General features: G+C 41.0%; 1 protein-coding gene across 2 annotated transcripts in view; it reads left to right on the top strand.

Moving 5' to 3' along the window:
- The window catches only part of ZDHHC9 (zinc finger DHHC-type palmitoyltransferase 9), a 32,529-nt gene extending 14,113 nt beyond the window's left edge, over positions 1-18,416 (top strand). For both annotated transcript variants that reach the window (XM_059156453.1, XM_059156452.1), the window contains 7 exons: positions 2,762-2,920; positions 9,301-9,438; positions 10,368-10,416; positions 11,175-11,277; positions 12,117-12,220; positions 12,833-12,929; positions 16,856-18,416. In XM_059156453.1, the coding sequence (XP_059012436.1) occupies positions 2,762-2,920; positions 9,301-9,438; positions 10,368-10,416; positions 11,175-11,277; positions 12,117-12,220; positions 12,833-12,929; positions 16,856-16,972 (767 nt within the window). In that variant the 3' untranslated portion in view covers positions 16,973-18,416. The remainder of the gene's footprint in view (positions 1-2,761; positions 2,921-9,300; positions 9,439-10,367; positions 10,417-11,174; positions 11,278-12,116; positions 12,221-12,832; positions 12,930-16,855) is intronic.
- The last annotated feature ends 7,333 nt before the right edge of the window (positions 18,417-25,749 follow it).

Genomic DNA, 25,749 nt, shown 5'->3' with positions numbered 1-25,749 from the left:
TCAGGGGAGACCTGGTAAGGCTGGGGTAGTTAGGAGTAAGATAGGAGGAGGGAGAGTTGTGTGTGCCATCTTTTCGCCATCTGGGATTATTCTTTTATCATCATCTTTCCATTCACATATGGAGAAACTGAAGGTCAAGGCAGTGCCTTGACTTGTCTTTTGCATCTCCCAGCAGGTGTTAGCAAGGTTAGTTCTGTTTTGCCAGATCACTGGGCCTGGAGCCCACGCTTGAGCTGTCACATTGTGACCTCTCCTTTTAGCATGTTTCTCTCCGTAGAAGAATACATTCTTGCGTTCATTTGTATGTTTATGTTAGCAAGTTTTTGTCAATTTGCACTCATCCCTGTGCTGGAGGGATGGGGCAGATGTTCATGGAGGTTGGGGCAGAAGACAACATTGTGATTCCATTGCAGCATAGCGCCTCATGGGGAGGATGAACCATGAACTCTATCTCACAAGTGCGTTCATGTAAAGGTCATGCAAAGGAATATTAAGGTGGCATGCTGGTACTTACATCATTCTCTAATGAAGAGCTATCCCCATCCTTTTAAGACTTGTGGCACACTGTTATTGTTTGATTTCACAGCATCTACCCTACTCCGCAAAAAAAGGAAAAAAGTTCCATATGGCAGATATTTTTAAAATCAAAGTGAATTGAAAAATTATTCTGTTTTTAGAATTACCCTGCACATCTAGGGTGCAAGGAAACAGGCATTCTCATATGCTGCAGATGGATGGGCGTGCAAATTGATACAATCTGTCTGGGAAGCATTTTAGCAATAAGCAATATGGGCTTTAAGGATTCATACCCTTTGACACAGTAATTCCACTTCACTTAGAGTTTAGTTAAAGAAATAATCAGATTCATACAAATTACTGTAGAAGGATTTTCAGCATGTCATTTTTTTCTTTTTCCTTTTTTTTTCTTTTTAATGTGGGCCTAGCTGTTTTAATGCCAGCAACTTCATATATTACTGCTCAGACTTCAACATGCTTTTCTTTTTTTTCTTTCTGTTTTAGAAATTAATTTTAATGCATATTAAATAATATATATTCTCTTTTTTAAAAAAGATTTTCTTTATTTGAGAGAGAGGTGGGGGAAGGGGCAGAGGGAGAGGGAGAGAACCTCACGCCGACTCCAAGGTAAGACTGGAGCCCAACTCTCGGGGTTCAGTCTCACCACCCTGAGATCATGACCTGAGTTGACACCAAGGGTTGGATGCTCAACTGACTGGGCCACCCAGGTGCCCCAACATATGGATATATTGTTGAGAAGGGGAGGTGGAAATTGGGGTGGTGATCAGAGGGGATTTAAACTTTATCTGTAACATTTTAAGTTTTTTCATATAACATCATTTAAATAGTAAAAGCCCAGAGGCCATTTAAATGCCCTACAATATGGAATGGTTAAATAAATAATAGTATGTACATATGATGGAATATTATATTGCCAGTATTAATATTTTTTGGAAGAGAAATTAACAATCATGGAGAAGTGTTCACCATATAGTGTTAAGCAAAAAATAGAGGATACAAAATTATATTTATAATGTGATCTCAAATTTTTAAAAATCATGAATGTTTATTTACCTGTTAAGGAAATACACCAAAACATATTCCTGAGTTGAGAGCCTATCAATGATTTTTTTTCTTACATACATCTTCTGTTTTTTTCCAAACTTTTATAATAAGCATGCATTACTCTTATTTTTAAATGATTATTTTTCTGATTCTAAGTATTACCAGCCTTTTTTATGCATATATTTTATTTTTGCAAGATAATATCCTTTTATGCATGTTACATGCCTTCTAGTGTACATTTTCATTTTGCAATATATTGTGAATATTGTCCTGTGTTTTCATTCACTTGTCTACATCATTTTAAATGGTTGCATAATATTCCATCCTATGCATGCATTTACTTAGCCAATCCCCTGTGACACTGAGGTTATTTTCAGGTTTTCACTGTTAAAAGGGACTCTGTGACAAATATCCTTCCATCAACATCTTTTGTGTATCTCTTTGTAGTTTTGTTAAATTCCTAGAAACAGAATTGCTGGGTCAAAAAATATATGCCTTTAAAGTTTTGGGAGCCAATGCTTTATCCCTTACTGATTATGTATAAAAATACCTTCCCATCCTTGCCAATCCTGGGTATTTTAATTATTTTTTTATTAAAGATTTTATTTATTTGTCAGAGAGAGAGAGAGGACACAAGCAGGGGGGAGCAGCAGGCAGAGGGAGAGGCAAGTGGAGGGAGAAGCAGGCTCCCCACTGAGCAAGGAGCTCAATGCTGGACTCAACCCCAGGACCCTGGGATCATGACCTGAGCTGAAGGCAGACACTTAACCGACTGAGCCACCCAGGCATCCCATTTTTATTCTTTTTAATATTTGTTAATATAGTAGGAGGTAACAGCATCTTTGTGCTGATTTTTATGCCTTTGATTCTTAGTGAATTTGAATGATTTCATTTCATATGCTTTTTAGCCATTTTTATTTCTTTTATAAAAGTTTTTCTTTGTAATCTGCCGAAAAAGATGAAGAAACCTCTTTTCACATATGCAGAAAAGAATTGCATGGTATTCAGTGGAATTTGATGGGATACTTGATGATATTGACAGTGCCCTTAGGCAGTGCTAGTCTAGAAAAGACAGTGGGCCTAAGGAACTGGCGATTGCTCCCTCTGCTTTTGGAGAAGTGAGACTTTGGGGCTCAAATAATGACTGGCAGTGATATTAACTGTCTTTACTGACCTACAGAAGCTACCAATGGTGCAGTGCCCCAGGGCCAGCGACCACCTCCTCGTATCAAGAATTTCCAGATCAACAACCAGATTGTAAAGCTGAAATACTGTTATACATGCAAGATCTTCCGGCCTCCCCGGGCCTCCCATTGCAGCATCTGTGACAACTGTGTGGGTGAGTAAAACCGAAGGGGCTTTGTCTGGGGGAAAGGCTGAACTGAAGGAGAGGGTCAAGGTTATTTTTCTAGGGAAGAATCAGTAGTGGTGGGAAGATTGATTTAGATAGGAAATAAGCTAGATTTAGTTAGGAAACTTTAGGAAGCAAGGTACTGAACAGCTGTAGATCAATTGTACTTCTATAGATCATATCATAATTGAAATATCCTCTAGTCTGAAATGTATTTAAAAAACCTTTTTGATAAAGGGGGAAGTAAACTTGACCTGTTTTTCAAATCCGGATTTGTTTCAAGTGGAGCCTGCCTTACTTGGGGGGAGGAGAGCTCTAGTCCACTGGAGGGCAGCATCAGGGAAGGAAGGGATATGTAAGAAGTAGTGTTCCCAAGAAGAAAGTTGCTAGCATTTATTGAGTTCCTACTATATCCCAGGCACTGTGCTAAGTGCTTTCCCTTTCTCTTATTTAAGACTCATCAGAACCCCATGTGGTGAGTATTATCCCCTTTTTACAGATGAGGAAATAGGTGATGCATCTTTGTGCCGGCTCATGTAATTAATATGATATGAAACTGGAGTAGGTCTGATTCCAAAACTGTCATTTCATCTTTCTCTGCCGATGTTGCAAGGGTGGTGGGTATGCATAGTACATGGGTCTGTGCTTCTGTCTGCATATATGTGGCTTAGTTGTAATCACTGCCTACTGTGTGTTGAACCCTGGGAAAGATCAGAAACAGGCAGTAAATATGTCTGTTCATAATATGCAACTCCTTACCTTACCAATAAGCATACTTAAAAAAAATTTTTTTTTTATTTGAGAGAGAGAACACAAGTGCACATGTGTGCGGGGTAGGGATTGGGGGAAGGAGCAGAGGGAGAGGGAAAAGGATAAACAGACTCTGTCCTGAGAACAGAGCCCAACACAGAGCTCGGGGTTGATCCCAGGACCCTGAGATCCTGATCTGAGCCAAAACCAAGAGTCAGATGCTTAACTGACTGAGCCACCAGGCTCCCCAAGCATACTTCTAGGACTCTTTGTATATGCCATGGAACATGCCTCACTGAGTACATTGCTTTCTTCTTATTAGCCAATTCTTTGGGCAAATGTTGGGAAGATAAAGCTTACTTTATTTGGTAAAAATCTGTATGTAGATAGGACTTTTATAAATTAAAACTTGTTTTAAATTAGCTAGGAAGCTTGATATTTCAAGAAGTTCTGATAAGAAGTTTTTTTTTTAAAAAATATTTTATTTATTTATTTGACAGAGATCACAAGTAGGCAGAGAGAGAGGAGGAAGCAGGCTCCCCACTGAGCAGAGAGCCCCTGGGATCATGACCTGAGCCGAAGGCAGGGGCTTTAACCCACTGAGCCATGCAGGCGCCCCTAATGTGAAGGTTTTCATAAAGACTTTTCTCTCCTTATTAATATTCTTAAGTATAAAGAACTTTGATTTTTTAAAAAGAAGCACTAACATTCCAGTAGAAATATGGACAGTTTGTAAAATAGGAAAGGTAATTAACTAGTTAACATGAAAAAGGGTCATCCCTACTAAAAATCAAAGAAATAAAAATTAAAACAGGGTCTCTTAAAATCTAGAACATTAGCAAATAAAACCTGATAATGCTTAGTGCTACCCTGACAGAAGTGTAAATTGGAACAAACTTTTTGGAAGACAACCTAGTGAGATTCATAAAAGCTTTAAAATATGTATACCCTTTGATGCCAGTGATTCCCTTTCTAGGGATAGATCTCTAGATAGAAAATAATAAAATAAAAATATTCTCTTTCTAGGGATAGGTCCCTAGATAGAAAATAATCAGGGATGTGGTAAAAGATTTAGGTATGGAAATATTTACCTCAGGATTATCATGATGATGAAAAATTGGATAAACCTAATTGACCACCCGTAGATAAATGGTCAAATAAATTGTGGGATATCCATGCAATAGACTTGTGGGGAAATCTCAGATCAGAAAGCTGAATGAAGGGCGCTGGCGTGGCTTAGTCGTTAAGCATCTGCCTTCAGCTCAGGTCATGACCCCGGGGTCTTGGGATGGAGGCCCGCATAGGGCTCCCTGCTCAGCGGGAAGCCTGCTTTGCCCTTTCCCACTCCCTCTGCTTGTGTTCCCTCTCGCTCTGTCTCTCTGTCAAGTAAATAAACAAAATCTTAGAAAAAAAAGAAAGCTAAATGAAATAAAATAGGAGATAGGCTACATTTATAGTGTGATCTCAGTTACACAGTTGAAAATATATATATAAAGATATATGCAAGGAAATATACCAGAATGCTTATGCTTATAGTTTCTTATCTATAGGTTGTGGAATTATGAGTGATTTTATTTCCTCTATTTTTCTTTTTTCTTTTGAGTTTTCTGTGATGAGCATATATTAGTTATATTATCAGAAAAAGTATGATTTAAGGGGCATCTGGGTGGCTCAGTGAGTTAAAGCCTCTGCCTTCAGCTCAGGTCATGATCCCAGGGTCCTGGGATCGAGCCCCACATCAGGCTCTCTGCTCAGCAGGGAGCCTGCTTCCCTTGCTCTCTCTCTCTCTTCCTGCCTCTCTGCCTACTTGTGATCTTTGTCTGTCAAATAAATAAATAAAATCTTTAGAAAAGAAAAAGAAAAAGTATGATTTAAAATAGTAGGGGTGCCTGGGTGGCTCAGTCGGTTAAGGGTCCAACTCTTGATTTCAGCTCAGGTCATTAATCTCAGGGTCGTGAGGTCAAGCTCTGTGTCGGGCTTCATGCTTAGCATGGAGTCTGCTTGAGATCCTCTGTCTCCTTTCCCTCCACCCCTCCCACCATAAAATAAATAAATAAAATCTTAAAAAATAATATAAAATACAGTAAAAATGTATCTGTATAAATCTACAGTTTTCAATGTTTTTATATGGCAGTTTTGCTTGAAGTGAGGCCATATCTGTAATTCTTCTTTTCTAATTTTTAAATTTTATTTTAAAAAAGATTTTATTTATTTATCTGACCCAGAGAGAGAGAGAGAGATCATAAGTAGGCAGAGCAGCCGGCAGAGGTGGGGGCGGGAAGCAGGCTCCCTGCTGAGCAGAGAGCCTGATGTGGGGCTTGATCCCAGGACCCTGAGATCATGACCAAAGCCAGAGACAGAGGCTTAACTCACTGAGCCACCCAGGTGCCCCAATGTCTGTAATTCTTGATCCAGATATTACCCTAATCAGTTGGATGTGTCTTTTCCACATATTCTTATCCTTTGCTGAGAAGATATATTGTAGCCATTTAGCCAGGAGATGTACCATTCTTACCGTCTTAATTTTGACCAGTACATAGCCCATTTTTTAAATGCTGTATTTTATTCATTAAAATAACACATGTTCATTGTAGAAAATATGGGAAGTACAGCAAGTATAAATAAAACTTAATCCCAAATTTACTCTCCATTTTTCTGTATCTCCTTCCACTGTCGCTTGTTTGGAAGTTAGAGCACACATGATAGAGTTTTTTTTTTTAAAGAATTTATTTATTTATTTGACAGACAGAGATCACTAGTAGGCAGAGAGAGAGGAAGGGAAGCAAGCTCCCTGCTGAGCAGAGAGCCTGATGCGAGGCTCAATCCCAGGACCCTGGGATCATGACCTGAGCCGAAGGCAGAGGCTTTAACCCACTGAGCCACCCAGGCACCCCACACATGATACAGTTTTTAATCCTGCCTTTGTCATTTAACATTATATCCTGAGCGTTTTTCTACATCTTTAATAAATATTTTTTGAATATATTATTTTAATGACTGCATAATCCATCATATGGCTATATTCTAGTTTATTTAGGTAGTTTCCTCTAATTAAATATTATTTACTATTCCATTTTACTCGTTATTATTACACTGCAATCAAAATGATTAAATTTAAGGATGTGAAGAAATTGGAACCTTCATATACTGCTGGTGGGAATATAAAATGGCGCAGCCACTGTGGAAAACAGTTTGGCAGTTCCTCAAAAAGTTAAACATGAAATTATCATATGATCCGGCAGTTCCACTCTTGGATGTGTGTGTGTGTGTATCTAAATTAGTCTGTTCAGACTACCATAACAAAATACCATAGACTGGGGAGCTTAAAAGAAATTTATTTTTTCACAGTTCTGGAGGTTAGAAGTCCAAGATCAGGGTGCTGACAGGATTGATGTCTGGTGAGGTCTCTGTCTCTGGCTTGCAGGGGCCTCTTTCTTGCTCTGTTCATATGGCTAGTTTTCTGTGCTCATGCACTCCTGGTGTCTCATCTTCTTCCTATAAGGATACCAGTCTGACGGGATTAAGGCCTTACTCTTATGACCTCATTTAACCTTAGCTACCTCCTTAGAAGCCCTGTCTCCAAATACAGTTACATTGGAGGTTAGAGCTTCAACATATAAATTTGGGGGGGGGGGGCGACACAATTCTGTCCATAAAAACACCAAAAAAGAATTGAAAATAGATACTCAAACATTTCTGTATATCAGTGTGCATGGCCGTATTGTTCACCATAGCCAAAAGATGGAAACAACATCCAACAACAGATGAATGAATAAACAAATGTGGTATATCCGTACAATGGAATATTTCTGAGCTATAAGGAGAAATGAAGTGCTGATATATGCTGCAATGTGGATGAATCTTGAAAACATTATGCTAGGTGAAAGAAGCCAGACAGAAGAAGTCAAATACCGTATGATTGCACTTATGTGAAATTTCTAGAATAGGTATAGAGACAGAAAGATTAGAGGTTACCAGGGTCTGGGGGAAGGGGAAAATAGAGAGTTACTCTTTAATGGGTACAGAGCTTCTCTTTGGTGTTGGTGAAAATTTTTGGAAATAGGTAGTGGTGATGGTTGCACAACACTGAATGTAATTAATGCCACTGAATTGTACACTTAAAATGAATAAATTGGCAAATTATGTATTATATATTTTGCCACAATAAAAAATCTAATAAAAAATTACTAAACTTAAATTTCTGTACACATCTCTATTTCCTTATGAGAAGCTACTGAAAATGGATTTATTTTGCCTAAGGGGTGTGAGCTTTATTATGGCCATTGATACACACATTGCTTTTCAGAAAGGCTCTCTGAATTTATACTCCCACAAAGAGTATATTAGTATCTATTTTATGCTATTCTTACCAGCACTGGATATTATTTTATTTTTTTTATATTCTTATTTTGATAGGCAAAATTCTTATTTTATACTAGTATTGCACTGAATTATTAGTGAATCTGAAAACATTTAAATATATGGTTATGTGGTATTTAACTGTTTTTGCCCTTTGGCTATTTTCTTGAAGGAGTATTTTGTATTTTGTTATTGATTTGTAAGGTTTTCTCAAATACTAAGGTACAAAATTGACATATATTTCCATTTTTTCCCTGTTTAATATTCTTTTATAGTATTTTTAACATGTATAAAATATTTTTAAGATTTATGGAATCAGGTATATTTTTCTTTAACATCTGTGTTTTCCTCTATTAATTTTATGCTTACTTAGAAAATCCTTATCTGTACAGTGGATAAGTGTTCATCTATTCTTTTTTTAAAAGACTTTATTTATTTTCGAGAGAGAGAACAAAAGCAGGAGCCCGAGGAGCAGAGAGAGAGAGAATCTCAAGCAGACTCTGTGTGGAGTGCAGAACCTGACTTGAGGCTCGATCTCACAATCCTGAGATCATGACCTGAGTCCAAACCAAGAGTTGGCCGCTCAACAGGCTGTGCCACCCAGGCACCCCTCATCTATTCTTTATGGTTATTTTTTTGTTATATTTTGTTTTTATATTTATTTTAAAAACTTTTTTAGAGAGGTGAAGGGGGCAGAGGGAGAGGGAGAAAGAGAATCTTAGGCAGGCTCCACACCCAGCTCAGAGCCCAGTGTGGGACTGGATCTCACAACCTTGAGATCCTGATCTGAGTGGAAATCAAAAGTCCGACACTTAACCAACTGAGTCACCCAGGTGCCACTGTAGTTTTATCATCTTTTTTAAGCTAGAGGTTAAGAAAAACCACACTACTCATTTTTCAAAATTTCCTTGGCTATTTTCACCTACTTATTCTTCCTGAACTTAGTAAGTCCACCTAAGATTTTTCTTTGGAAAAGCAAAATCTCTTGTCACCTGGCAGTGGGGCAGCTTGCTTGACCCCTCAGTGCCTTAGTTTCTTCAACTGCAATGTAAGAAAAGAGTATCTTCTTTTGCTTGACTTCCAGAGTGATTGTGGGGGTCAAATGAAATGGCTGAAAACATTGTGAAAAATAGAAACCAGTGTTTTTTATAATCAAAATCGGCAGTGATCTTGGGGGTCTCTAAATCAGGCACTATGTGGAGGGCATGCTATGCTTTGTTTTGGAGGCTTTGACACTGGACTCTCTCTTTCTCCCACAGAGCGCTTCGACCATCACTGCCCCTGGGTGGGGAATTGTGTTGGAAAGAGGAACTACCGCTACTTCTACCTCTTTATCCTATCTCTCTCCCTCCTCACGATTTATGTGTTCGCCTTCAACATCGTCTATGTGGCTCTCAGTGAGTATGCAGGGCAGTGTCTGTTGGTGAAGGGTGGGAAAACATTTTGAGAGCTGAGGGGAGTGGTTGGGTTTCTTGGTGGGACTTTACCATTGCAGAGGCACCCTAGGACCAATTAGAAATGAATACTACCCTCTGCTCTCAAGCTTAGCGCCAAACCTCAGCTCACATCAATCCATATTCCTGAGAATGTTGATCTTGTCCTTGGCCTTCTACTGAAGACCGAGGCTCTGATTACTGGTCTGTACCCAGAGTAGTGGGCATTTCTGAGGTGATCCCAAAGGTTGAGGATGTATTTTAGCTCCGCATCCTTTCTTCTGTCTTCTAAGACCTGCTCTGTGCCAGGTGGTAGAAGTGGTTATACAAGAGAAATGTCTTTCAGTAGGTCGTGGTCTACTTTGGGAGACAGAAAATACACACCCACATGTATGCATGTGCACACACGCACGTGTGCGCACACACGCACATGCACACACACCAAGTCACCCTAAAGCCAGATGGGGTGTGGAGTTAAAGGAGGCTTCTTCATCAAGAGATGAGTTCTCAGCTGGATTTTGAACAAGGCTAGGTTGATGGATTGATGAGGAGAAAGGATTTTTCTTGAATATTTCTGATTTCTTTCATCTATGAATGAATATTCCCCATCCATGCCCATAGTTGGGGGCTCAGGAAAAGGGAGGGGAGCGGGAAGCTTGACTTCTGCCAGACTCTGTAGTCCAGTGCCAGGTCCCGCAGTGAGAATGTAAACTCTTTAGTGAGGATACTGCCAGCTTGTAGGTGAGAGTCCCTTGTTTGAGTGAGGGCTTAATCTCTTAGCAGCTTGTAACACGGGATAAGGAGGGAAGGAAATGAGTGGGTACTAGGATAAATATGCATTTTTTTACCAAAGTCATTGATTTTTCTTTCTACTTGCCCTCCCAATTTAACAGAATCCTTGAAAATTGGCTTCCTGGAGACGTTGAAAGAAACTCCTGGAACATATCCTCCCCTGGCAGTATGTCCCTGTGACGCCCTCTTAAACTAGTTTCGAGTAGGCTTTCTCTCTGCATTTCTCCCACCATCTCATTTTTTATCTGTTAGAGAGTGCCAAGATCTAAAATTTAAAAAAAAATGTAGTCTTAATGGTAGCAACCAGAATGGAAGATGACCAGGGCTTAAAGGGAGGTCTTTCCCTCACCCTTTTCTCCACTGCCTCCCTCCCAAGTCCTTCTGACCCAGGCTCAGCCCTGCCTCCTCTAGTGGGCTGTGTTTGTTTCAGTACACCTCTTACATCACTTGACCGAAGTCCCCCCTTTCTGTTATAGCTCAGGCTTATTTTGTACAACAGTTGCATTTCTGAGAAAGAGATTCCGATGGGATTTCTGTAAGTCACGTTCTGTTTTTCCCACCAGTTTTTCATTTATAAAGTTTATTTTTTGATGGATTTTCCACTGGCAGTGAAGGCCAACATTATTTAGCTTTGGCCTTCTTCTAAACTTTCTCTTCAAAGAGCTAATGATGAATAAACAAACACTTAAAAACACCAGAAACATTAGACAGCTACTCGTAGGGAATAAATAGGAGTCCTTTACCTTTCATATATCCGATGAGTTTAGAATTCATCTGTTGTTATATATGGCTACTTGGCCATTTCTGATATATGTTCTGAGAGGTAAAGTCGGTATGATTGTTGCCATGAGGCTGAGGCATTGAGTTGCCTGGTGTAGCTTCTTCAACATTCCTTAGCATCACCTCACTGTCCTAGAAGTGCTTATTTGCTTCTTCACACTGTGGTCCGTCGTGGGACTGACTGGATTTCACACTTTCCTCGTGGCTCTCAACCAGACAACAAATGAAGACGTGAGTCAACTTTTCCTCTTCTTCATCGCGTTTTCTTCCTTCTCCAAAGCCTGTGCTCCCATTACCTGCCCGAGAACTGAGTCTCCAGGGCTGGGTAGGTCAAGGCAGATAGAAAGCTGGTTTGGGAGATTGTTAAATCCAGTGTGTGGAAGAGGAAGCACACTGCTTTTTTTGGGAAGAAGAGGTTCAGTGGTTAAGTGGGTACAAGGTCTTCAGCTGGTATAGGTCCTTACAGGCTAGTTAGGGCCTCTGGATTTGGAATGGAGAGGGACAGTTGCATTGAATAAATCCTTGCTTTTTAAAACTTACCAATTAAGGGGCACCTGGGTGGCTCAGCCATTAAAACTTACCAATTAATCCATGTTCATTGTAGAAAATCAGAAAATGCAGATGAGTAAATCACAGCAAGTAAGTCCCTGTAACTTTACCTCCTGGATTTCACCATGGTTTTGTTTTTTTAAGTTTTTATCTAAATTCACCATTGTTAATGGTATGATTTGTAGTCCTCCAGACTTGTTCCTGTGTTTGTTTAGATGAATATATATTTTGTATTTTTAATTGGAAATAACACATGCCGTTCAGCCTCTGATTTTTCACTCGATTGTCAATATTTTTCTATGGCTATGCGAGTATTTCTTTTTTTCCTGTTGTGGTAAAATATACCTATTATAAAATACACTGTCTTAGCCATGCTGAAATGTAGAATTCAGCGGCAGGAAGTACATTCATGTTGTTGTGCTACCATCACCACCATCCATCTCCAGAGCTTTTCATCTTTCCATGCTGCAGGTGTTTCTCTAACATATTTTTTACTATAGGCCTTGGCTTTTATCTTGCAGATCAAAGGCTCATGGACAGGGAAGAATCGTGTTCAGAATCCCTATAGCCATGGCAACATTGTGAAGAACTGCTGTGAAGTGCTGTGTGGTCCCTTGCCCCCCAGGTACTCAGCGGACTAGAAGATTCTGGGATTCTTGGGACAAGCAGTTCAACCTGATCCTATTACCTGGCCTGATGAATCCTTTTTTTTTTTTTTTTAATTAGAGAGAGAGCAAAAGTGGGGTGGGAGGGGGCAGAGAGAAAGGTAGAGAGAATCCTGAAGCAGATTCCCCGCTGAGTAGGGAGCCTAACACGGAGGCTCGATCTCAGGGCCCTGAGATCATGACCTGAGCCAAAATCAAGGGTTGGACACTTAACTGACTGAGCCCCCCAGGTGCCCCTGATGCATTCTTCTGACTGTGGCCTTTTGGGGTCAAATGGGCTTTCCTGGGGATTATCCCTTGTGCCGTATCTACATGGACCGCAGACCACAGGGATGACCTTTTTTTTTTGAAGAGATGACCTTTCATTCTTATTTGTTTGTTCCCTGCCTAATGTGGTGTTCCCTGGTCTGTTGAAGAAAAAAACCATGGAAGACAGGAGGCATGTGCTAGGAAACACTAGGCTGCTAAAGGGCAGGTTCATGTTTTCTAGCACACACAGAGAGGTTCTGGTTGGGGCAGATGGGTGGAGGGGTGAGTACAAAGTGCTTTATTAATGGTCCTCTCTCCTTCAGTGTGCTGGACCGAAGGGGTATTTTGCCACTGGAGGAAAGTGGAAGCCGACCTCCCAGTACTCAAGAGACCAGTAGCAGCCTTTTGCCACAGAGCCCAGTAAGTATTCCTGACCTAACAGCTGAGTCAGTGATAGAAGGTGTAGGCTAATTTATACCTTTGAAATATAATTAGGCAATTTCATGTCCAGTCATTCCAGCTTCACTGTCTCTGCTTCTGCCCTGACATTGTCTTTAGATCTTTGTGCCCTTGAGGTGGATTAAGAGCTAATCATTTCTTAGACATTCTGTGCCAGTCACTGTGCTAGGTGCTAGGGATATGCTGGTGAACACGACAAACAATGTCCCTGATCTCAAGGAGCTCATTGTCTAGTGGGGATGTGAGACCAGAAAATATGCCATTGCTCAATGTTATGAAAAGTGACTTGAGGAGGAAAGCATTAAAGTGCTGTCAGACCTAAGACAGGGGTGAGGGTTATCTTGGTAGAAGGGGGCTTCTTCCCTGGCATACGCAGATGTTGTAGAAGATCTCCCAGTTCTCTTGCTCAGGATATGCTTTACAAAGTATGTTCCTAAAAAGTTACTATTTGACATTTCTTTTTAAAATTTATTTATTTATTTATTTATTTATTTATTTATTTATGAGAGGGAGAGCACAAGCAGCGGGGAGGAGCAGAGGGAGAAGCAGACTCCCCACCCAGCGGGGAGCCAGCCGGATGTGGGGCTGACCCTGGGATCATGACCCTGAGATCATGACCTGAGCCAAAGGCAGATGCTTAACCATCTGAGCCGCCCAGGCAGCCCTTGACATTTCTATTTTTTCATAATAGCTTTATTGAGCTGTAATTCACATATTATAAAATCCCTGTTTAAAGCCCCTTTACCAGTAGGGCCTGTCTCGTAAAGCCCCTTTATGGCTCACTGTAGCATATTCAGAGTTGTTCAATCATCAATTGAATCAATTTCAATTTCAATCAACAATCAATTTTAAAACATTTTCATGATCCCTCACCAAACTACTGCACCCATCAGCAGTCACTCTCTCTTTTCTTTCTAGTTCCCCCAACCCCATCCTTAGGCAACTATTAATTTACTTTCTTTTGCTATAGATTTTCCTCTTCTGTACATTCCATATAAATGGAATTACATCATGTGTGGTCATTTATGTCTGGCTTCTTTTATTTGACTTAATATTTTCAAGGTTCCTCCATGTTGTTTCATTCCTTTATATGGCTGAGTAATATTCCCTTATATGGATAATACCACATTTTGTATTTACATTCCACCTTGGGTTCTTTGCATTTTTTGGTTATTACGAATAATGCAGTGATGAACTGTCCTGTGCAAGTTTTTGTGTAGACAGATATTAATCATTTGTCTTGGGTGTATACCCAGGAGTGAAATCACTGGGTCATGTAATAACTCTATATTTAACCTTTTGAGTACCTGGTGGACTATTTTCCAAAGTGGCTGCACCTTTTTGCATCCCCTACCGTGAGTGTATGAGGGTGTCAGTTTCTCCACATTCATGGCAACGCTTGTCATTATTTGCCATTTTGGTTCCAGCCATCATAGTGGGTGTGTAGTGGTATCTCATTATGGTTATGATTTGCATTTCCCTAATGATGTTGAGCATCTTGTCGTGAGCTTATCAGTCGTTTGTGTATCTTCTTTGGAGAAGTGTCTATTCAGATCCTTTATCCATTTTTAAATTGGGCATTTTTTTTTAATTATTGTTGAGTACCAAGTGTTCTTTATATATTCTCTGTGTTAGTCCCTTATCAGGTATATGATCTGTGAATATTTTCTCCCATTCTGCGGGTTGTCTTTTCACTTTCTTGATGGTGTCCTTTAAAGCAGAAAAGTTTAAATTTTGACGTAGTCCAATGTATCTATTTTTTTTTTTCTTTTGTTTCTTGGGCTTTTGCTGTCAGATCTAATAAACCATTGTTTAATCCAAGGTCACAAAGACTTATGCCTCTGTGTTTTCCAAGAGTTTTATAGTTTTAGATCTTATGTTTAGATCTTTGATCCATTTTGAGCTAATTTCTATATATGGTGTGAGGTAGGAGGTTCAGATTCTTTCTTTTGCATGTGGATATCCAGTTGCCTCAGTATCCTTTGTTGAAAAGACTGTTTCTTCCCCATTGAATTGTCTTGGCACCTTTGTCAAAAGTCAGTTGACTGTAAATTCAAGAGTTTGTTTCTGGAGTCTCAGTCCTATTTCACTGATCAATATATCAATTCTTGTGCCAGTATCACACAGTCTTGGTTATTGTAGTGTTGTAGTAAGTTTTGAAATTAGGAAGTGTGAGTAGTACAAATTTATTCTTTATTTATTCAATTGTTTTGGCTGTTCTGGGTCCCTTGAATGTTCATATGCATCTTAGGATCAGCTTGTCAATTTACAAAGAAGCCAACTGGAATTTTGATGAGGATTGCATTGAATCTATACTTTATTTTTGGAGTGTTGTCTCTCTAGTAAGATTAAATCTTCTAAACCATTATTAACATGGCTGTCTGCACTTTTTAAGGTCTTCTTTAATTTCTTCAACATGTTGTGTTTTTCAGAGTATAAGTTTTTAAATTTTATTTATTTATTTAGAGCGTGCACATGAGAGTGGGGGGAGGGGCAGAGGAAGAGGGAGAGAAAATCTCAAGCAGACTCTGTGCTGAGCACAGAGCCAAATGTGGGGCTTCATCTCATGACCCTGAGACCATGACTTGAGCTGAAATTAACAGTCAGATGCTTAATCATGTGAACCACCTAGGAGCCCCTAGTATAAGTTTTTTTTTTAAGTTTTATTTATTTACTTATTTTTTTAAGATTTTATTTATTTATTTGACAGACAGAGGTCACAAATAGGTAGAGAGGCAGGCAGAGAGGGAGAGAGAGAGAGGCGGAAGCAGCCTCCCTGCTAAGCAGAGAGCCTGATGTGGGCCGTGATCCCAGGACCCTGGGATCATGACCTGAGCTGAAGGCAGAGGTTTTAACCCACTGAGCCACCCAGGCGCCCCCAAGTTTTATTTATTTAAGTAATCTCTACACCCATCGTGGGGCTCAGACTCTTCTCCAACTGAGCCAATCAGGCACCCCCAGAGTGTAAGTTTTATACTACTTTTGTTACATTTATTCATAAGTATTTTATCCTTTTTGGTGTTATTGCAAATGAAATTATTTTCCTAATTACATTTTTGAATTGTACATAGGGAGTATATTCAGCTGATTTTTATATTGATCTTATATCTTGAAAACTTCCTGAACTTGTTTATTCTAATAGATTTTTAGTAGATTTGAACATTCTTTTCAAACAGAATCCTACTTTTATTTTTATTTATTTATTTATTTGGAATCCTACTTTTAAAAAAGTGACTGATTTCTGTAAAGTAAATAATTGTTCTCTACTTTGCCTTTCCTAAATTTTCAATTTTCTTTTTTTTTTAAGTAAAGCAAACTCTTGTTTATATATTACTATCTCATTTTGAATATAATTTTTCTGATGAATCTGATCTTAAATCATAACAATCTAAGTTAGTGACGCTAAGTTGAATGTAGGACAGGGTAGTATTTTAGAATCGCTCAGGGGGCATTTCCAACCACATATACCATCTGAAGATTTTGCCAGCCTACCTTGTTTGGTTTAGAATCACTGTTCTAGTGAGCTGTGTGTTAGAGGGGATAAAAAGATTGAGAACCACTGGGTCAGGCCTCGTTAGATAAGTATGTTATAACATTCTGTTGTGAAGGTGCAGGGGTCCGGGTAATTATTTGTGCCCCCTTTTATTATTATCATGAATAATAATGGAAACATCTATCCACGACAACGAAGAAGAAAACTCACACTTCAGTTGAATTCTGTTGAGAAGACTGTAGTTCAGTCTTGGTTCAGAGTTTGCTTGCCAGAGGCTACGTATCTGGAGCATCAGTCTGGTTGATGGGTTCAGAGGAAGAGTTCAGTATCTATGTATTATCTCTGTTTGGATTTTGAGAGCTTTGGATTGATTTTGATACGTTCTCCTTCTCAGGCCCCAACAGAACATCTGAGCCCAAACGAGATGCCGGAGGACACCAGCACTCCTGAAGAGATGCCACCCCCGGAGCCCCCAGAGCCACCACAGGAGGTGACTGAAGCTGAGAAGTAGCCTATCTATGGAAGAGACTTTTGTTTGTGTTTAATTAGGACTGTGAGAGATTTAAGGGGAGAAGATAAACCTGAGACAGAGAGCAAGTGAGCTGTCCCTTTTATTGTTTTCCTTTGGTCTTTATTCACCCAACTGCACACTGGCATTTTCTTGCTGCAAGCTTTTTTTAATTTCTGGACTCAAGGCAGTCACAGAAGATGTCAGTCACCTCTGGTAACTGGACAAATGGGTCTCTGGGGCCCCGGCACTGGCTTTCCATGGCCTCAGCCACGGAGTCTCCTTGGACTCCCTTGTGTTTCCTCCAGATCCCAGCTCTCCTGCTTGGGATCATTGGGCCAATTCTGGGGTTAAAGGTTCTTGAGACCGGCTCAGATCCTCTCAAGCTGCTGCATGTCCTGAGTCCAGAGACAGTCACAGACAACCCTGACCAGGGAATCCTAATTAGATCCTTGGGGCCTTCAGAATTGAAGAGGCTAGAGAGTGGGCTGGGAGGATGCTCCTGGCTACAAAGTGCCAACATTGCCAGCAAATCCTTTCAGGAACGGGGCAGGTAACTTCCACTTGTATTTATTCATGTAGCTTCTCCTTTGTCTCCTGCCCACTCTCTAACACCCAGGCCCCACTCTTCCAGTTAGATATATGTAAGTAGTTACTGTAGAGATAACAATTCACATTTCTTGTAGACTGTCCGGAAACTTTTTAATACCTGTGCCATCCTTAGTAAGAATTTATGAGATGCCAATGGCATGGCCCCGTGCACTCTTTGTCTCACCTCTCCTCCTTTCTCGTTAGCCCCTTTTGTTTTCCTTTTGACTCCTGCTCCCACTAGGAGCAGGAAGGGCAGTAATAAAAGTCTGCACTTTGGTGGTTCCTTCTCCTCAGAGGAAGCCGGAGTGCTCACTTAAACACTACCCCCTCAGACTCCCTGTGTGAGGCCTGTAGAGGCCCTGAATGCACAAATGGGGAAACCAAGGCACAGAGAGGCTCTCCTCTCCTCTCCTCTCCCCCTATGTCCCCTCAAAAAAGAAAAAAAAAGGAAAAAAAAGAATAACCAGTACTTCCATTAGGCCTCGGCTGAGTGAGGAGGGAAAGCCCAGCACTGCTGCCCTCCAGGGTAAACCCACTCCAAGGCCTTGGCCCACCTCGGGCTTGGTAACCACACGGGGGCTTCCTCCAAGCCCCGCTCTTCCAGCACTTCCACCGGCAGAGTCCCAGAGCCGCTTCATCCTGGGGGTGGGCCATGGCCCCCAGTCAGCTCTGCTCAGGACCTGCTCTATTTCAGGGAAGAAGATTTATGTATTATATGTGGCTATATTTCCTAAAGCACCTGTGTTTTTCTCTTTCTAAGCCAGGGTCCTGTCTGGATGACTTACGGGGAGGGGGGGGAAGTGTAAACCAGAACTTTTAATCTATTTGAAGGTGATTAAACTGTGTCTAATGCAAACTGCCTGCCTCCTCCTTCCCCCTTCCATTTCAAGAACCACCATGAGGTTGTGGATGTCTGTGTTGGGGTGGGGGTGGGGGTTGAAGGGGTTGCTTGTTACTACCCATACTTCCATTTTCTAGGGGGCCCTTGTGTTGAAGAGATAGCTCCCAAACTCTCCATTGATCTATACCACATTCAGACTGAAGTTTACCTTATTCCGGGCTATGAGAAAAGGGCTTTCAAGGCAATATACAGTGTTAACAAGATTGGGAGGGTCAGAGGGGATTATATTTACTGAAAAATACCTGTTCTTTATTAGGATATTGTTTTTATGCAGAGGGATGCTGTTAATTGCAAATGAGTCTTGGTTATTGAAGCAGGTTCATCAGGGCCTCCTCTTGGAAATACTTTGTTAGTGATCTTTTATAAGTGATGGTATATATTTCTTTTTAAATGGTCTAAAGTCAAGACCCCAACCAATGCCTATCTCACCCTTCCTAGCTAGTTAAAATTAATGAAATTTGGCTGCTTCCAGATTTTTCTGTATGTCTTCCTATTTTCTTTGTTAGTAGGGGTTGAGTGTAATAGTCCTTAGGGAGAGACTGGCTCTGACGGACTCAGATTCCTCTCCTATCTCCCTCCACTTTCCCATTGTTTTTGTGTATCTTTCAGGTTTACCCTTGTAGTTAGATTTTAGTTAGTTCAAAATAAGGCCAAGCCTCAAGAGTTTGGAAGTTGTTAGGTTTTTCCAGTTAACCTGACACTCAGATGAACCGCTTTTTAGTCAGTTCTCAGCCTACCCTGTCTCAGCCCATCTTTTCTTTTGGGTTAGGACAGATTCTCTCCTCACTCAACTTAACCTCAACCACTCTTCTGCTGACCCTGAGGTCTGTCAGAGCTTTCTCTCTGAGATGAAGGGTAAACCTGGAGATCCCTTATCTCTAGTGTAAAATCAGTTTTTTAAAAGTTTCTGCTTTTTTCATACTCCCTGCCCTCTTTATTTCCCTTTATAATCCCTCTGTATTTAAGGCCTTGGCCTGGAGATCTGTCCCATTCATACCACGTACCAGCTGGGACCTAGTCTGAGTGATGGATCACAGAGGGGATTGAAGAATTGGTTCTTCCCTGGGGAATAGGCCTTAAATTGTTCACTCTTTTCAATACCTGACATTCTTTCCACCTCTCCCCTTCCTCTCCATCCCTTAAGTTTCCTATGTACCCCACCTCCCCAGGCCACGGTGGCTGGCACAGATCCAAAGCCCCTAAGGAGTGGTGGGATTTGGCCATTTGGGACCATTTCTTCATGTCCATTTGGTTCCGGGGGCCTTCCTTGCCCTAGCAGAGAGTGTCATCTCCCCCTTCGCATTTTTTCCCAGTGGCAGATGTGGGTTCTAATTCTGTAGCAGCTAAATTCCATCCTTCCTGCCCTGCCCTTCCTGCCTTTGCCCCTAAGGTCCCTTTTCCTACTGACCAAATCTCTTTACCTTGTTGCGGAAAAAAAAAGTATTTTGTTTTTAAATCTATTTTCTAACTTAAATGCAATTTAATATGTAAAACTCTGCACTTCTGTGTGAATCTACAAATGTGTATGTGTGGTAGGTTTTTCACTCTCTGGTATTTCTTAATAAAGAAATCTTTCTTTTTGGGGTGAAGCCAATTAATGAAGGAGACTCGAATGGTTTTAGAAATACAGGGATGTCTGTTTCTTTGTGCTTCTGCCTCACGTCTTTCCCTGTGCCTAGTGTGAGTGACCAGCCCGTCTCCCACCTTTTGACCCCCTTCCTTTGAGAGAGCCCTCAGCCTGGTGGGGCAGGGAGAGGGACCTGTCCTGTGTCTGGTACTCCTCTGGGACTACTTAGCTTGGCGCAAGTGGTACCCTTGCAACCTAGCATCCTCTCTCTCCCCATGGCCTAGCCCTATTAGTCCTCTTCTTCCAGCTCTATTCATTTAATACTTCCGAGAATGGGGCCAGGCTAGGGATAATCACCAAGGGATCACAGTGAATGGTTTCAAAAAACCGATAATTTGCCCTTATGCTTGGTGCTACTAAAGAAGAGCAATGCTTTCAATAAATCTAGAAGCATCTGTATCAGTTTTAAGAATACATTCTAGGGGTGCCTGGGTGGCTCAGTCGGTTGAGCATCCGACTCTTGGTTTTGGCTCAGGTCATGCTCTCAAGTCGTGGACTATGCACCCAGCAAGAGATCTGCTTGGGATTCTCTTTCTCCCTCTATCCCCCATGCCACATGAGCGCGCTCTCTCTCTCTCAAAGAAATAAATAAATCTTTTTTTTAAAAAAAAAGATTACATTCTAGGAACCACTTGCTATTTTTAGGCAGTAGGGTTTAGAAATAGTATCAAAAGCTTAAACTGTGAATATCATTACTTTTAAAGGATGCAAGCCCAACTCACAAAAAAGAGAGTCATTGTGAATTTCATAATTTGGATAAATATGAAGTGGGAATGGGAACTAGAAATCTGTATCTGTAAATTTTCAAATGTCCTATAGGACATCAGTGTAAGTGGGCAAACCTGGTGTAATTAGTTTGGCCTGATTACTTTACAAATCAACACAAAACATGTTTTTACAATTTTATTTATTTTTTAAAGATTTATTTATTTATTTGAGAGAGAGACTAAGTAAGCAGGGCTAGGGGCAGAGGGAGAAGGAGAGAATCTCAAGCAGACTCCCCACGGAGTGAGGGGCTCAGTCTCACTATCCTGAGATCATGGCCTGAGCCCAAATCAAGAGTTGGATGCTTAACAAATGAGCCACCCAGGTGCCCTTGTTTGTACAATTTCAGTATACACACTGAATTTCCAGGAATGCAACAACTGTATAAATGGAGAGAAGATGGTATTTTATTTAATTCAGAACTTTAGCGAGAGTTGTGACTTTTGAAAATCATGTCACCAACACAGTGCCATTCATGGATTTTTAAGTCGCCAGTGCAATGTACCTGTATTTGTCTTTCTTTGTAGCAATTGCATTCACAGTGAATCTACGTATGTAAGTGGAAGCCTCTGACTGCTTTATTATATCTTTCAGTATAGTCTTGCCCAGGCATTTGCATATTGAAATATATATTATCTTAAACAAACTTCCCTTTTTTCTCCTTTATATTATAATAGTGTATTACATTACTATTCTGGAAATTATGTGTATAAGCAGGTAATATTACCTATGAAAGTCATTTAAGGGTGGCAAAGGGTGCGTCACAAAATATTGTATCTACCATGGAGGATTGGGGCTGATAGGGTTGAGAACCACTATATTATGTCAAAGATTCCTTTCTACCTCTAAATATTTGGAAAACCCAAAAAACAAACAAACATCCCCCTCCCCTCACACCCTTAATGTGCTTTTTAAATTTAAAAACAACACATGCTCATTGTTGAAAATTGGGAAAGTATAAGAAAGTAAGATGATTTTAAAAATTACTTATAAGGGGCACCTGGGTGGCTCAGTGGGTTAAGCCTCTGCCTTCCGCTCAGGTCATGATCTCAGGGTTCTGGGATCGAGTTCTGCATCGGGTTCTCTGCTCAGCAGTGAGCCTACTTCCCCCTCTCTCTCTGCCTGCTTCTCTGCCTACTTGTGATCTCTATCTGTCAAATAAATAAATAAAGTCTTTTAAAAAATTACTTATAAACCCATCACCAAGATATAACTGTTAATGTTTTAATGTATTTCTTTCTAGTCTTTTCTCTGTATATTTAAGTTAAGTAAACTCTACCCCAACATGGGACTCGAACTCAAAACCTGACATCAAGTCTCATGCTCTATTGACTGAGCCAACCAGGTGTTCCAGTATGCGTGTATATTTTTAAACATAATTGGAATTCAACTATAGACTTTGTAATTCTGCTTTTTTTAAAAAAGATCTTATTTATTCACTTGACAGACAGAGATCACAAGTAAGCAGAGAGGCAGGCAGAGAGAGAGAGGAAGGGAAACAGGCTCTCTGCTGAGCAGAGAGCCTGACGCAGGGCTTGCTCCCAGGACCCTGAGCCGAAGGCAGAGGCTTTAACCCACTGAGTCACCCAGGCGCCCCCTGCTTTTTTTTAGTTAACGTTTTCCATATCATTAGAAATCATTTGAAAATAAATGATTCCATAACATATACACATCCCCCTATTGTCAGCCATGAGGAGTTTCACTTTTCATTATTATAAATCATGTTGTGAATGATGTCTGTGATTATTTCCTTAGGGTGGATTCCCAGAAGTGGAATCACTAGAGTCCAATGGAGTACTCTTTAAAGCCTCTTGATGAACATGGCCAAATCACTTTACAGAAAGCCTGTCTCTGTTAATCCTGCCAGCAGTGTATTGGAGAGCCTGCTTTAACACATCTCATTTAAACATTTGGTAATCTGATAGTTGTAAACTGGTGTCTCAGCGTCACTTCATTTCTATTTCTTTTGTTAATAATGAAGTCAAACATTCTCTGCACCTCCTCTCTGCCTTATGTTTCTTGCCATTTGTATTCTGTGAATTGGCTGTCCAAACCCTTTCTTTTTCTTCTGGTGTTGGGGAGGTTTTCTACTCGATTAGTAAATGAGAGCTTGGAGCTCACACTCTACCACAGGCCAGGAAATGAGGGGGCCTTGATTTAGAAGTGGTTTTACAGTGTTGGAAACATGGTGTAGAATTACCTCCCTGACATTCCATGCCCCTGCACTTCCTTCAGGCCCCCTTCTCATTGCCTTTTCTGCCAGCCACTGCCCGTCTTCAGCTATCTGGTTGTTCCAGTGTGACTAAAGGGTTGTAGCTTCGTGCCAAATTAGAGGCAGGGTGATTGTCATAAAATCAGGGCTCTGTTAAATGATGTTGCTAAAAGGAACATGTTCTCATTTGCTCTCGCTCTCTCACCAAATTAAGTACTGTGACTTACCTGAGATCACATAGACAGTCACTGGTAGAGCTGAGACCAGAACCCAGATGTCTGGACTCCCAGTGCAAAGAGTTCTCTGGCATAACACAGGTGCAGACAGAGAGGTCTAAATAACTCCATGTGTCTACTGGAGATCCTGTTCATTTATTTGACATTCAATAAGTACTTGTCGAAAACTGCGTGCTAGGTTAACTTTAGGAGAATTGCATTACTGACCCCATTCTCTTGTGAGTTAAGAACAAACAATGATTTTTTTTTTCCATTTTGGATTAACTTTACCAATGATCTCTCCATTTTAGGCATAGAGAGAGCTGACTATATATAGTCAGTCTGATATGGGGGTGGTTGTTGGGTTTTGTTTTAAACTTAAATCTCTTAAATATTTCTCCAGATCCCTGCACTTAGGTTGAACTGATGGTAGGGTTTCTTTAGCACAGAAAGTCAGGAAGTTGCCTTGCCTGGTTCCCACAGTCGAGTTGGCTGTCCTTTGTGAGGGTCATTGCCCTGGGCTCCTTCTGACGCTATCCCTGGCAGGTCCCAGAGGCAATGGTATACAAATGCTCTATTGGTAACTGTGAAGTTATAGGAAAAGATGAAGCCTACATATCAAGTGCTATAGAATTCCATTTATTTAGGGCCTTCCTGGAGGAGGAGTCTTGGCTGAGTCTAGAAGGGAGGCAGTTCCTTCCCACTTGATTGTGTTGTTGGCTGAATAATATAGAATGTGGCCGACGTTGTGTGAGAAGCTAAGGTGGCCTCTATTGTGAAGAAGTGGGAGAGCCACTTCTTTTCCCCAGCTGGGAAACCTCATACCTCATCCTGAATTTCCTGCCTTAGGTCGGGGGGAAGGTGTTGGACCTCACTGAGACTACGGTGATCAGTGCCCTTTTTTCCTTTTAAAACTCTGTTTAGCTTTTGTTTTCATGCTCTTGGTCTCTACTGGTCCTGCCATGGCCTCCACTCATGCGAAAGATCTGGGTATGGGGGTCTGTATGAGTGAGAGGGTTGGAAGCCATGGCTAGGGGGCCGGGCCAGTGACGAACCACACTGCTGTAGGATTTGGCAAGTAGGAGAGAGAATTTGTGGAGTTGACAGCCTTCGTTGTGGGGTTTTAGGGGAGCTGATCAGAACCTATCTGGGGAAGTCTAAGGGAAGCTTTGAAAAACAGGGAGAGCAGGTTCATTCAGGTGCTTTTCCCCCCAGCTGCTTCCCTGATGGGCCGGGGAGGAGGAAGGTGCTCCTAACCTTGGACCGGGCTCTGACTCCTTCTTCTTGAAACTGGCCTGTATCCTCTTCATTCTGGTAGCCCATGGATGTCCAAGGAAATTGCCTGAAGTAAGTCTAGTGCTGATCATCCTATTGTGAACGGGGCAGATCCAGGGCTCCCCCACACTCCTCATGTGGGCTTTCTCTCCATCACCAGCCTCTCCGGGCACCAGAACTGACACCCTCTATCCTGAATCCCAACACCACCTGGGAGCTTGGATAGCAGTTTGCCTCTAGAGTGTAGCAGTCAGTCTGCAGACAAGAGCATTTGGACATGGCCTTTGTGGCCATTCTTGAGTTTAGTACCCTAGAGGTTACAAGAAAGTCAGAAGGCCACCATTTATTGTTACCTTGGGCCAGAACTTTATATGCTGATATCATTTGTATCTCTAACAACCCAAAAAGGAAGGTATTATTAGATCATTATTTTTTAAATTTAATTTTAATTTTAATTAATTCTTATTGAGATATTATTAACATATAACATTGTATACATTTAGGGCGTGCAGTATGTTGGCTTTATATATTTATATACTGCAATATAGATTATTATTCTTATTTTACAGAAAAGAAATGTGTATGTATATGATTACCCTAAGTCATGTAATTAGCAAGTGGTAGAGCCAGGATTCGAAGACACTTTAGTTTAACTCCAAAGCCTTTGCTCTTGGTCACTACGTGAACTAGGGGTTCAAGGTGAGATGGGCCTTGAAGGAAGTGAAACAGAGGGAGCAAGGTGATGTGGATTTAGGGGATCAGACACATTGTTATTCATTAGGCATTGATTTTTTACGGGACACTCTGCTGAGTATTTTACATACACTAGTTCATTCAGTCTTTGTAACAACTTCACGGGGCTAGTACTATTTTCGGGCTAGTACTATTTTCCTCACCTTACTGATTTGGAAAGTGAGGCCCAAGGAGGTTAAGTGACTTGTCCAGGATGACTCAGCTAAGGGACAAAGGCAAGACTTGAACTCAGGTGGGCCCTGACTCTTAACTGCTAGGCTTTGCCTGTCCTAGAGGATTTTCCACCTGCTGTCCCCAGGCCCTGGATGGGCCCAAGGTCAGAGGGAGAGCCCCATTGTGCTTTTGGACTAGTCCACTTCCACCCTTCCAAGGGGAGTTAGAGGCTACAGCTGCCTGGGCGTCAGACATACTAGGCTGGCGGTGGGGGTAGAGGGTCTGCAT

The sequence above is a fragment of the Mustela lutreola genome, chromosome X, assembly GCF_030435805.1.
Source record: "Mustela lutreola isolate mMusLut2 chromosome X, mMusLut2.pri, whole genome shotgun sequence".
Lineage (NCBI taxonomy): Eukaryota > Metazoa > Chordata > Mammalia > Carnivora > Mustelidae > Mustela > Mustela lutreola.
Note: the sequence above shows the minus strand (reverse complement) of the source record. Positions and strands in the feature narration are given on the sequence as shown.